Source organism: Euprymna scolopes, chromosome 46, assembly GCF_053919585.1.
Source record: "Euprymna scolopes isolate OS-2025 chromosome 46, ASM5391958v1, whole genome shotgun sequence".
NCBI classification, from domain to species: domain Eukaryota; kingdom Metazoa; phylum Mollusca; class Cephalopoda; order Sepiida; family Sepiolidae; genus Euprymna; species Euprymna scolopes.
Window position 1 is genome coordinate 78,974,940 of NC_136527.1, and position 13,258 is coordinate 78,988,197.

Genomic DNA, 13,258 nt, shown 5'->3' on the forward strand with positions numbered 1-13,258 from the left:
GGATATCTCCCACTCTGCTAGACACATGCACGGACTTGGAGTTTACATTCGAAATACCCTTCCCCTGACTAGAGAAACAAACGTAGAATCGGATGATCAAGCCTTCATGTGCATTAGACTAAACATGCAACATAGCATTAGCTACTTTTATTTTCTCTACCGCTCTCCCTCGACCCAGGACTGCACCATAATAAACAAAGTTTCTGACAGCATAGACACGGCATTCTCCCTCGACACTAGCGCACAAGTACATGTATTTAGTGACTTTAATGTCCACCACAAAAACTGGCTTGGATTCTCTACTTACACAGATGCAGCGGGCAGCACAACTCATAGCTTCACTATATATCACTCCCTATCACAAATTGTTACGTTTCCAACCCGTTTTCCTTACCAGGAAGAAAAACACGCATCATTTCTAGATCTGTTTTTGACCACAGTTCCTGATGATTGTATAACGAAGGCAGACAGCCCACTCAGGAAGGCTGATCATGCAGTGATAATGGTTGAAATCGGCCTAAACTCTAGAGCCAAAACTGAAGAGCCAGTGCTCAAAACAACGAGATATTATAAAAAGACTGACTGGGAAGCCATCAGGGAACTAATCAGAGATGCCACATGGGGAAATATTTTTCTCTCCCTGCTGAACAGTGTGCAAACGAGACCACTGGCTGGTTCAAAACTGTAATCGAAGTGCATGTTTCCATGCGGAAATTTTATAGTAAGCCCCACTTTCCTCAACGGTTTACTTCAACTTGCGCAACTGCCATTGCTCAAAAACAGCATGCATACCGCAGATTTAACCGACATAAGTCCAGTTCAACCATACTGAATTATATAGAAGCTAGAAATAACGTTAAAGAAAGAAATAGCGACAGCTAAGAGAGAATTTACGGAAACCACTAAAAAGCATTGAAGCACAAAAGCTAGGAACTTGAGACTTCTGGAAAATCTACAACAGTGTAGTAAATAATGGGTAATCAATAATTCCCCCACTAACCAACAATCACGAGTTTGTCTCCTCAGCAACCGAGAAGGCTAACAGACGATCTGAAAATCACCCCTGCTCAGGTGCATGCTATCATAAAAAACCTTGACACTTCAAAAGCATGGAGACCCGATCTCATCCCAGCTGTGCTATTAAAAAAATGGTCAGCCGAAGTAGCTCTAGTTCTCTCCAAACGCTACAACGAATGCCTTAATGAAGCTTGCTTTCCGAGCTGTTGGAAAACTGCTTCTGTTGTACTAGTATTCAAGAATTCTGGCGAAAGGACTGACCCATTAAATTATCGCCCTATTAGTCTCCTCCCACTTTTTGCCAAAATATTTGAAACCTTCATTAACCAGTCTCTAGTCCATCGCCTTACAGATGCTTAACTCCTGACTGACCAACAATATGAGTTTAAAGAAGAAAGAAATTAAATCCTTCTTAGATAAGAGAAAAATCCAGGTTGTCCTCGACGGTCGTACATATAAACAATATGATATAAATGCGGGGTTCCCCAGGGTTCTATCCTTTGAACTCTATTATTCCTGATATTCGTAAATGGCCTCTCCGACAAAATTGCCTCTGAGATGGGTATATATGCTGATGACACTACACTCTATAACAGGTATGACAGGAAGACTAATGAAAACATTTCTAACGAAAATGGCCGAAAAACTAGAGGAAGACCTCGAATCTGTAGTGGAATGGGGACAAAAATGGTTGGTCACATTCAATGCCACCAAGACTAAACAATCAAATTAAAGTTTTGGATACAAAACAAACACGTATTAAAACAATTGTTTGATAATAGCGCATTTTGATTTACATCATAAAAACTCCAGATATACATTAAACTAGATTATATTCCAAGCAACTTATGATGGTTTTGATGAAATAAATATAAGGGGTGTGACTTAAATCCAATAAAATTAACAACAATAAACAATACTAATACATCAAAGTAAATAGTAAAATATTGAATTTCATTTTTTTTTGCAGATGCTCCTGATTGAACCCGATGATTGAATATTAACGGAATATGATTTTCTTTAAACATTCGATAAACAGTATTATTTGGAAGACAACAGCGACTTCTGTAGGAAAGTTTATTGTATTGTGCACTATTATTTACGGATGTTATGGAATAGTTGTGAAAACTAAACACATCTTGAAGGTAATATTAGTTTTGATGAAATATCTGTTTAATTTTCAATGAATCAAAAAATAAAACCGAATCAAAAGTTTAGACTGATGAGAAATCAAACTGGGAAAAGTTGTTTATTTATTGTCTGGAGAAACCAATTGCACTTAAACGGAGCTCAGTATTAAAAAAAGATTAATTTAATATTTGTAGGATGATCCATCCCCAGTTTAAACAAACTGCTTTGTAAATTTGGAATAAAAAGGGAAAAGCAATGTTTCGTGTAAAAGGTATAAATATTTTTGTTCTATAAATTATTGTTTAATATAATTATTTTAATGTTTGGTATCTTGTGGGATGATATATGCGCATCTTAAACTGATTTGTAAAATTGGAATACAAAGGGAAACCCTTTTTTTCGTATAAATTGTATGAACATGTTTGTTTTATAAAATAATCATTAGTTTAATATGAGAACTCACACTGGTGTAAAACAATATTCTTGTAAAGTGTGTTGATATTCTTGTTCTTACACATCGTCGTCGACAGTTAAGATCTGATAAATAAAAGTAAGTGATACATATGAGAACTCACTGGGAAAAGACTAATAATAAAAATTGAAATAGAAATTGAGCGAAAGGTTTAGTGTAAAATGTATTAAAAATTTAAAGAATATTTTGAAAAATTAGTTAAACATATTAGAATTCGCACTTGTGTAAAAGCACATTCTTGTAAAGCTTGTTGAGAGTCTTGTGTTAAAACACAATCACTAGTGAGAAATGAAAACTCAAACTGGTGAAAAGCCATATTCTTGTGAAGTTTGTGGATATTCTTGTTCTGTAAAATCATCGTTAGTGAAACATATGAGAACTCACACTGGTGAAAAGCCACATTCATGTGAAGTTTGTGGATACTCTTTTTCTGTAAAATCAAAGTTACTGGAACATATTAGAACTCACACTGGGGAAAAGCCATATTCATGTGAAGTTTGTAGATATTCTTGTTCTGTAAAATCATCGTTAGTGGATCATATGAGAACTCACACTGGGGAAAAGCCACATTCATGTGAAGTTTGTGGATATTCTTGTTCTGTGAAATCATCGTTAGTAAGACATATGAGGACTCACACTGGGGAAAAGCCACATTCATGTAAAGTTTGTGGATATTCTTTTTCTGATAAATCATCGTTAGTGAAACATATGAGATCTCACACTGGGGAAAAGCCATATTCATGTGAAGTTTGTGGATACTCTTTTTCTGTAAAATCAAAGTTACTGGAACATATTAGAACTCACACTGGGGAAAAGCCATATTCATGTGAAGTTTGTAGATATTCTTGTTCTGTAAAATCATCGTTAGTGGATCATATGAGAACTCACACTGGGGAAAAACCACATTCATGTGAAGTTTGTGGATATTCTTGTTCTGTGAAATCATCGTTAGTAAGACATATGAGGACTCACACTGGGGAAAAGCCACATTCATGTAAAGTCTGTGGATATTCTTTTTCTGATAAATCATCGTTAGTGAAACATAGAACTACTCACACTGGGGAAAAGCCACATTCATGTGAAGTTTGTGGATATTCCTTCTCTGTAAAATCACGTTTAGTTATACATATGAGAACTCACACTGGAGAAAAGCCATATTCATGTGAAGTTTGTGGATATTCTTGTTCTGTAAAATCCAATTTAGTGAAGCATATGAGAACTCACTTTCGAAATTGGAAGAAATAAACATTATACTGGTTGTGACGGAAGCATATGGTCTAATTAAAAGAACCTTCAAAATACTTAGTAGCAATACCTGAAAGTCCAAGCTATACGGAAATACAGATAGTAGCCATACAGTGAACATTGTGTATTCTTAAAAAAATCGAATCAAGTGTTAGCCCCAGGAAGTAGCTCCTTGATCTCTTCAAACTAATAAAAGGGAAAAGCCACATTCATGTGAAATTTTTGGATATTCTTGTATTCGAAAATCATTGTTAGTGAAACATATGAGAACTAACACTAGAGAAACCCATATTCTTGTGACATTTGTGGATATTGTTGTTCTGTAAAATCAACTTTGCTGACTCATATGAGAACTCACACCAGGGAAAAGCAATATTTTGAAACATGAACCACTACTGATAACACGAAATGGAAAAGTTACCATGTTCTATTACAAAGACATACCGGCGGCAGATACATAAAAGACAAGCCCATCAGGCCAGATACTGTAATATGGAACAAGTCTGAAATAACCCCGATCATTATTAATGTCACAGTCCCAAATTATTTCGAGCTGAATATAGCTAAACGAGAATGGATAATAAAAAATTAGAGCCTCTGGATGAATAAGAAAGAATCTTCAGAAATACTTAGAAGCAATCGTTGAAGACAAAATTGTAAGTAAATACAAATAACAGCCATGAATAGAACAGCATCTTAAAACAATCATTGGATATAAATTTAAATCATACCCGAATCAAGTGTTATCTCAAGGAGGGGGCCCTTGATCTTCCAGAACTAAATATGAGATGTTTACTGATACATATGAAAAAGACACACAATTAGAAAATGTCATAGTCTTGCCAAATATTTTGTAAGAATTTCGATTTATTCATATAAGAACTTCAAGTAAAACAGTATTACTAAAATAAACCGAAAACGACTCCTGATTGATGAAACTATTCTGAATTAATATTTTTATAATAGACCTACAGGTGAGACTATAATAGAATATGAGGAAGTAATGAAGTCTTTAAAAATACGCTTGCGAGAAAGTAATATAATTGTTGTGTTAGAGGAAACTAATGAAAAAATATTGTTGCTCTCTTTTCTTATGAATGTTTCATTATTAATTGGCCACCTGTCTACATAAATATTATTTACACAAATAATATCATAAATCAGACAATTTTTCTGACTGGACTGTACCAAATCTTTTTGTAAATAAACTATATTACATGTAGTGCGTCTTTTCTTTACAATTAATGAATATTAATTACAAATATGATAACGCATACGCTAGAAAATTTCTTATAAAATTTGTAGTCTTTTTTTATTTTTAGTTACTGTTTGCTACGTTGGTGACACTCTTATTAGACATAAGTGTTTAGCAATTGATTAGTTGTTTTTTTACATTTGTTTAATATTTTCTTGAACCCTAAATTAACTCAGACAAAGTGAACATAAAACTATTTAACTGCATGTTCCCTCCCGACGAATACCATTCATATATTTAAGTTTCTCGTGTGCCTAATCAGTAATTGTACAACAACTCGCATACAACGATTGGAATATCCCTTTATTTACCAGCAGGAAACGTTTTAAGCGTTTAGTGAAATCCAATAATTTAATAGTTTAGTTTTCAGCTATTTTCTGTTGACTAACGTTAACAAATCTATATATCTATAAAAGTGAAATTGTCTGTTTATGTGTAAATGTCATTAGAAGGAGATAGAGCAAGTGAGAGAGGTTGAGATAGAAAAATGGAAGCGAAAGAAACAGTGAGATAGAGAAAAAGAGATTAACTCATCATATCCGTAGAGAAAGAGAGTCAGACAGAGGTATACAGAGAGACAAAGACAGACAAAGAGAGATTAAATCATCGGATCGGCATATTATTTATACAAATTATCATATTTATTAGTTTTCAACTATTTTCTGTTGACTAACGTTAACAAATCTATTTTGAAGACCAAGCTGTAACTAAATAGAAAGAGCAGCCATGAATAGAACAGCATCTATTCTCCAAACAATCATTGGATATAAATTTAAATCATAACCGAATCAAGTGTTATCTTTAGGAGGGTGCCCTTGATCTTTCAAAACTAATAGTAAAATAAAAGAGACAGACTAACAGAGATATACATAGAGAGACACAGACAAAAAGAGATTAAATCATCGGATCGGCATATTATACAAAAGTAAATGATACTGTTGTTACACCGTTCTTAACATAAACTTTAAGATACAGAGAGAAAAACTACATTTGTTCTTGATGTTTTTTAGGTTTCATTTGTTTCTTTTTCTTGCGGTGATATCTAAAATTATTGAAAACAAGTATTGCAATTATTTATTAAATGCAAAAGTGTTGTCTAACATGTTAGGTGAAAGCCATATAGATTCAAAGGGTGTCCAACATGTTACATCAAAGTGTCCAACATAAGTATTTTCTAGTGTTAGAGTGTTCTGGAAGAATGAATATAAATAAATGTTTATATTATAATACCTCATCAATTCAATGTCTTCTGTTGACTACTGTCGTTTCCTGAATGTATGAATTTATTTTTATGTCAGATGCTTTCGTTAGCTCTTTCTGTGAATTTTACAATGGTGTAACTTACTATTACAGGTCCTGAAAAGACACCTCTTAAAATTAAAAAAATAATAATAAACGTGTTATTTTTTCAAATATATTTTTATGCTTATTTGCTAGGTAAATGTCTGAACATTCTTGCAAAAATAAACTTTATTCAATTTTATTCTTTAGAAAAAATAATTCATGAGTACGCCAAACACAATGTTATCAAACAAAGTCACTTTCGTTTAACAAAAAAAAGGAACTCAATTTCATACATGATGTATAATTTGGATTTTTAAAAAATAATAAACGCAGTTTTTCCTATATATTTCTTAATGCTTGTTCGCTAGATATATGTATAAACATTCTTGAAAAAATAAACTTTATTCAAGTTTATTCTTTAAAAAAAAATTAATGAGTACGCCAAACAGAGATTTATCCAAAAAATTAGTTTTGTTTTAAAATCGAAAACATTGACTTCACCTCCGTTGTTGGATATTAAATATAATAAACGCGGTTTTTAATGTATAATTTCATGTTTATTCGCGAAATAAAACGTAAAAATAAGTTTTTTTCAATAGAAAGTTGTTTTCATGATGAAATGAAATTTGACTCGTGGTGTACTTTTTGGCGTCCTGGCGTCCCAAAAAAGAATCGCCGCAATGGAAGAATGAATATAAATCAACGTTTATATTATAATACCTCAGCAAATCAATGTATTCTGTTGACTACTGTCGTTTCCTGAATGTATGAATTTATTTTTTGTCAGATGGTTTCGTTAGCCCTTTCTGTGAATTTCACAACGGTGTAACTTACTATTACAGGTCCTGAAAAGACACCTCTAAATTTTTTTAAAAAATAATAAACGTGTTTTGTTCATTTATATTTTAATGCTTATTTGCTAGGTAAATGTCTGAACATTCTTGTAAATATAAACTTTATTCAAGTTTATTCTTTAAAACAAATAATTCATGCGTACGCAAAACAGAGATTTATCCAAAAAATTAGTTGTGTTTTAAAATCGAAAACATTGACGTCAACTACGTTGTTAAATATTAAAAATAATAAACGCGGTTTTTAATGTATAATTTCATGTTTATTTGCGAGATAAAAGTGTAAAAATAAGTTTTTTTCTGTAGAAAGTTGTTTTTATGATGGAATAAAATTTGGCCCGTGGTGTACTTTTTGGCGAGCTGGCGTCCTAGCGTCCTAAAAAAGAAACACCGCACAGCATTTAACAAAACTTGTCACCCCTACCATTTTTGTAAAGTTTGGTGATTGAAGAAGAGGGGGGGGGAAGACAACAAAACATAACAATTGTTTCTTTTTTTGCTACGGGTCAGGAGGGAGGTTTACATTTTAAACATAAAATAGCGATAAATTTAATGAATTCTCTTTTGGCGCAAGTTGGTCTGGGATTAAATTTTTTATGAGACCATTTTGTATTATCATCAAACAATTTGCCATTAATTTATTTTTATTTATTATAGTTAAAGTTAACACTGAAATTGATATTTAAATTTACCACTGGAAAAAATAAAACAGACAATGACTAGGTGTATCAGAAAGTGGCCATTAAAAATGATGATCAGAACTTTAATATTTCAACTTACTATTTTTCGAAGCTTATAACTACTTGAAAAATATAATTCAAACCCTATTTTTTTATTAAAGAGGCAAAGACCAAAATTTTTAAAAATAACACGTTTGACAGCAAATTATGCAATATTTGTTTTTTTTTCAAACGGCTTCCTTTCAAAAAAATTTGAAGAAAACCAACGACATTTTTCTTCCTTCGAGTATAAAAATTCGATATAAATTAAAAAAAAATCACTTACCTAAAAAAAACAATTCAATGTGTAGTTCCATTCTTCATTGTTAAGAATTTATCCATATTTATATTTTAAATTCCATTTATTTATTAAATAAAATAAATTTTAAACGACTATTTGAAAAACGCGCTATCATGGAAGCATTTGTCTAAAAACCGCAGGTAATCTTTCTCCTTGTTTTGAACTACGGATGAACAAAAAGACATAAAAACAACACGTTCGTGTTAGGCGTGTAGCATTGTACCTGAAGAAATATGTGTTCTCATAGTTTAAAACTAGTCAAATTTTTATCATAAGATTGTCCCTTAAAAGCACTCTAGGAATATTTTTTCTTTTCTCAAAGAAATACATACATTTTTGATTTATTATATTTTCATTCTTTTTTGTCGAGTGATTTTTTTAAATATCTAAAAAAAGAAAATATTGATTGAACTAGAAAAAAAAATTGTTGTTATCGTCTATTGCTTACCTGGAAATATAAGCAGAACATATGCTTCCAATTAAAAAAATAATAATAAAAATCAATGTGGTTTAAAAAATATGGTTTTACACTTCATTTTTTGTTTTAATTTACAATATGTTATTTATTGGCTTTCATCTTCAATTTGGTGATTTAAATTTGCATAGCCATTTCAAAATCGAGGGGAATTAAAAAAAGACGTTTGTCTAAAATATTATATTCGGTTTATTGGAAAGAGCATAAAATTTAACACTGACCCTGAAAATATCGTAAAAACTGAATCAATAGAAAAATTCTGATAGATTTTTAAATTTTAAATATTAAAAAATATTTAGCTCTTAAAATTCAATTGATTTCATTACTGATGGGGGGACTTCCTCCCTTTTAATTAAATGACGTAATTTTCAGTTATTCGACTGCCTGAAATTTTCGCCCTTCGTAATTTTCGTATTTACAAAATTTTAGTTTGTTGCATTTTGCGAACGCCCACTCGGTTTTAGGCTAATTAATTTATATTTTTTACAAACAAGGTGTTTTTTTTTATTTAATTCAATATCTTAGGACTTTACTTTACTAATTATCTTTGAAATAGACCCAGAAAACTAATATTTATCTTTTTAAGGAATTTTTACAATGAATTTATTTAACTTCAAAATTTAGATGAATTGGGTTGCTTGCCGTGTAAACATTTTCATAACTATTTTTTTTCACGTGTACACATTTTTTTCTTTAGGAAATAAAGTTTAGTCCTTAATCTTTCAACTACAGTCAAAAAGTATTCGGAAACCTACAAAAAAATTATGATAAATCAGCTTTCAAAACTGAGTCCCCCATTTTTGTTCGTTCAGTTTTTGCCCGTACCTTGGGACTAGTGATGTGAACGTCAATCGTTTTTTTACAAGAATTCCTATAGAGGCGTCGATTCAAAGACGGTTATTTGAGGAATATCATGTGTTGAATACGTTTTTTTATGAAGTTTTATTAAAATAGATGAAACTAATTATGTTTCATAAATTTTTAATTTTATGTTATAAAAGATATGTGACGTCTTTTTTATGTACGTAAAAGTACATGAAAAATGGACACAAATTGTTAAATATTTTTTAAAAAAATTATGTTATAAAAGATCTATAACTTCTATTTTTATTTATGTAAAAATGCATGAAAAATGGAAAAACATTGTTAAATAAATTAAAAAATTTTGTATGTTATAAAAGATCTATAACTTCTATTTTTATGTATGTAAAAATACATGAAAAATGGAAAAAAATTGTTAAATAAATTAAAAAAGAATTTATGTTATAAAAGATCTATAACTTCTATTTTTATGTATGTAAAAATACATGAAAAATGTTTAAAATAATTATTACATAAATTTGAAAAAAAATTATGTTATAAAAGATCTATAAGGTCTATTTTTATGTATGTAAAAATACCTGGAAATTTTTTTTTAAATTTGGTCAAATAAATTTTAAAATGTTATATTATAAAAAAAACTATAAAATCTTTTTTTATGTATGCAAAAGTTTGTTAAAAAGTTCAAATAAAGTTTGTAATGTAATTGAAAAACAAAAGCAAAAAAAACCTATTTTTTTTTAATTTTTTAAATAAAACTAACATTGCAAGGGGCCGTTCTTTTCTGTATACACAGCCATCCATGCCTCAGTCTCGCAGACCAACGGGGATGCAAAAGTTAACCAAAGCCTTAATACATTTTGTTTAAATACGTTCGTTTTGTTTCCTTCATTCAAAAGTTTCATGTAAATAGAAAAAAATAATCATTAAAAGTTTTGTAAATATTTATTTTTCTTTTAAATCTTGAAAAGTTTTGTAAGTACATTTTTTAAAAATCTTGCTCGTGAACATTCGACCTTGGCTGCTTTTTGACGTGTTTATAAACAGCCAATATCAAGGTCGCAAAACCGGTGTCACTTGAAATGTGTGTCGGTCGTCGTTTTCTGCTACACGGTTTCAAGGCTTTACTTGGACCCATTGTTTTTTTTAGTAACCCCTCCCCCAAATGGAAGGGGTTGCATATCTTAAACTCTGTTGTTTAAAAAGTTCTCTAAGGGGATGTAACGGTTACATATTATCACATTAAAATCAGAAATCGCAATAAGAAATTAACAACTTACTTATGTGGATCAGCATTCTACCAACTTCTAATACACCACGGATGAGCCGGATCAAGCAATCCAGAATGTGGTGGCTAACGACGGGGAGCAGGCTGTCAATAATATTACAAGCCTTCACCTAGTGCTGTCACAGACCCTAAAGAGGGATATGGAGCTGAGTAGCGGCAGCGGCAGCAGCAGCGGCGGCAGCAGTAGCAGCAGCAACTATGACAGTTGCGCTGACGATATTAGGAGCAGGAAATCAGCCCAGGTGGGAGTTAGACGATTGCGCTCCAATAAAAGGGAGGCGGGGCTACTTACCCTGAACAAAAGAATGGGGCAGTTAGTGCGAATGTGACGTCAACAGCCGAGAAGCCTTCTGATTGGCCAGCGCTTCCGGGCACCCAGGAATCCCTGGATAACACGATTCCTCCCGGACAACGAACGCCACCACCGTCTAGTAGGAGACCCCCAAACATGCCGGTGCAACCGGCAACACAAGAAAGAACCTGGGGGCCCCAGTCTCAGCTGGCACCTGAGTACTACCACTAGTCATACTACACAACGTATAAGGATCTGACGGTAGGCAACATCATCAAGGCGCTGCCGACTACAGTAACCAGACTAGAGAGAAGAATAGTAACTCTAGTCACCATTGACATAAAGAAGAAATCGTTGACTGGGTCTCGAGGGAAGTAATGGCTCAGATGCTGGGGGAGCTTAGTATCCCAGCAACGTACATCTGGAATGCCCCAAAAGATTTCCTACGCCTCTGCTTCCACTGAAACAACCGGAACAACTGATGCAGTGGCACCAGCGGCCACTGAAAAGCCAGCGGAGGGGGCACAGAAGAAAGCCAGGGCTGGAGCAAAGTCATATCAAGAAAATCAGAAAAGAGCCCCTCTAAACCCAAAAAGCAACCCCCGCAAGAACAACGTAAGCAGACTCCCTCAGGGCCGTCACGTGGCTCCTCCACCAAGAGCACAGAGCCGCAGTCTCAAACAAGAAAAAGTATCTGCAGTCGTCGTCCTGGAAAAGGAAGAATCCAGTCTCTTCATCAGATTCCGAAAAGGAGCAAGTAGTCAGCAACAGCCCAGCAGTCGTTGTGGAATGCTGAAAACAAGAGCAGAAGAAGGCCAAGAAGGCCAGGGATGCTGGGTCCCGTTCCCTATCCCCCATGCATCTAGAGAAGACTGCCTCTACAGTTCAGCCCCCCTCCCCGAATCCCAGACCCCTCTGCTAAACCGAACCCCCCACCCCCTATTCGATACACCCATAGCTGGCGCCCATTCTTTCTCAAGGGAGAGGCCAGCAACACCAACTAGCCGCAGAGTGGCGTCGGCCTCTCCTGTAAGGAGAGAAAAGACCAGGAAGCTCCCCTTCCTCCTCGGAGACTGCATCTGTGAGGTAGATCTGCACCATGCAGCTGATAAAATAACCCCCGGGCAGGGAGATTCCTGAAGCAACTCCAGAAGCTGGAGACAGTGGACGGCCTATCGACTGCGGATTCTACTCATTTAAAAAAACGCTCCTTACTCATGACCTTTGTGCGTCACATGAGAGTGGGACACACCAAGGCCATGTGGAACATGATAGAGGCTGCGAAAACAACAATCAAAGACACAAAGTTGATGGAGGAGGGGCACGACTCCCTCAATCAGTTGGCGAATATGTGTTAAACACCTCGTTATTGAAGATGGCCGACTTCCGGAAAAATCTGGTTGAACATATCAAGAAGAGGCCGTGGGGGCGGTAACTGGGAATAAGTGGTGGATTAGTGCGAAAGATAGCATTAGAGACTTTTCTGTCAAGTACGGCCAACGACTCACTTTAAATAAGGCCAAGGCAGAGAAGTGTCTAGAAGACACGCTGGCCCGGGCGGTGGCAAGGTGGGGGACACCCTAGAGATAGATCTAAAGAAGGACCTGAACCTCTCGGCTAGCAAGCAGTATCAGGGCCAGATAACTAGGCCTAGTGGATTGATGATTGATGGAAGCTGGCATTCCTGAGTAGAACTCTGGTAGAAGAATCTGCGTGGGGCCCTGTTGCCAGTAGAGCTTTTCCCAACCTTATGCCCGATCACTCGGTCGAAAGTAGACACAAGCCGAGAAAGCAGCCACGGTTCTACCACGAATGCCGAGAGGCGCTCAGAGTGTTGCCGGGGCCCAGTGACCTCGCTGCCTAGAAGGTCACTTTACAGGGAGTTAGTGGAGGGGACTGCGTCAGACCCACTTGGGGAGCAGCTGTGGCTGTCGGATGGGGAGACGCACTCTTTGTGGAATTGAGCGCCAGGCCTGGGTTACCTCAACAATTCTGAGTTTTCTCTGACCTGGTGATTGGTTAGGAACGCGCGTGTCCTTAATGGCAGGCGTCACAAGTACAACGATGAAATTGTCCCAAATTGTCCTCGGTGCGAGGAGGATCATGTGG

The 13,258-nt window shown here is 34.7% G+C and overlaps 1 protein-coding gene across 2 annotated transcripts in view; it reads left to right on the plus strand.

Annotated features, from left to right (window-relative positions):
• Positions 1 to 5,013, plus strand: part of LOC145270894 (uncharacterized) — an 84,204-nt gene extending 79,191 nt beyond the window's left edge. For both annotated transcript variants that reach the window (XM_080126446.1, XM_080126445.1), the window contains one exon: positions 1,988 to 5,013. In XM_080126446.1, the coding sequence (XP_079982572.1) occupies positions 2,909 to 3,865 (957 nt within the window). In that variant the 5' untranslated portion in view covers positions 1,988 to 2,908 and the 3' untranslated portion in view covers positions 3,866 to 5,013. The remainder of the gene's footprint in view (positions 1 to 1,987) is intronic.
• Positions 5,014 to 13,258: the final 8,245 nt, after the last annotated feature.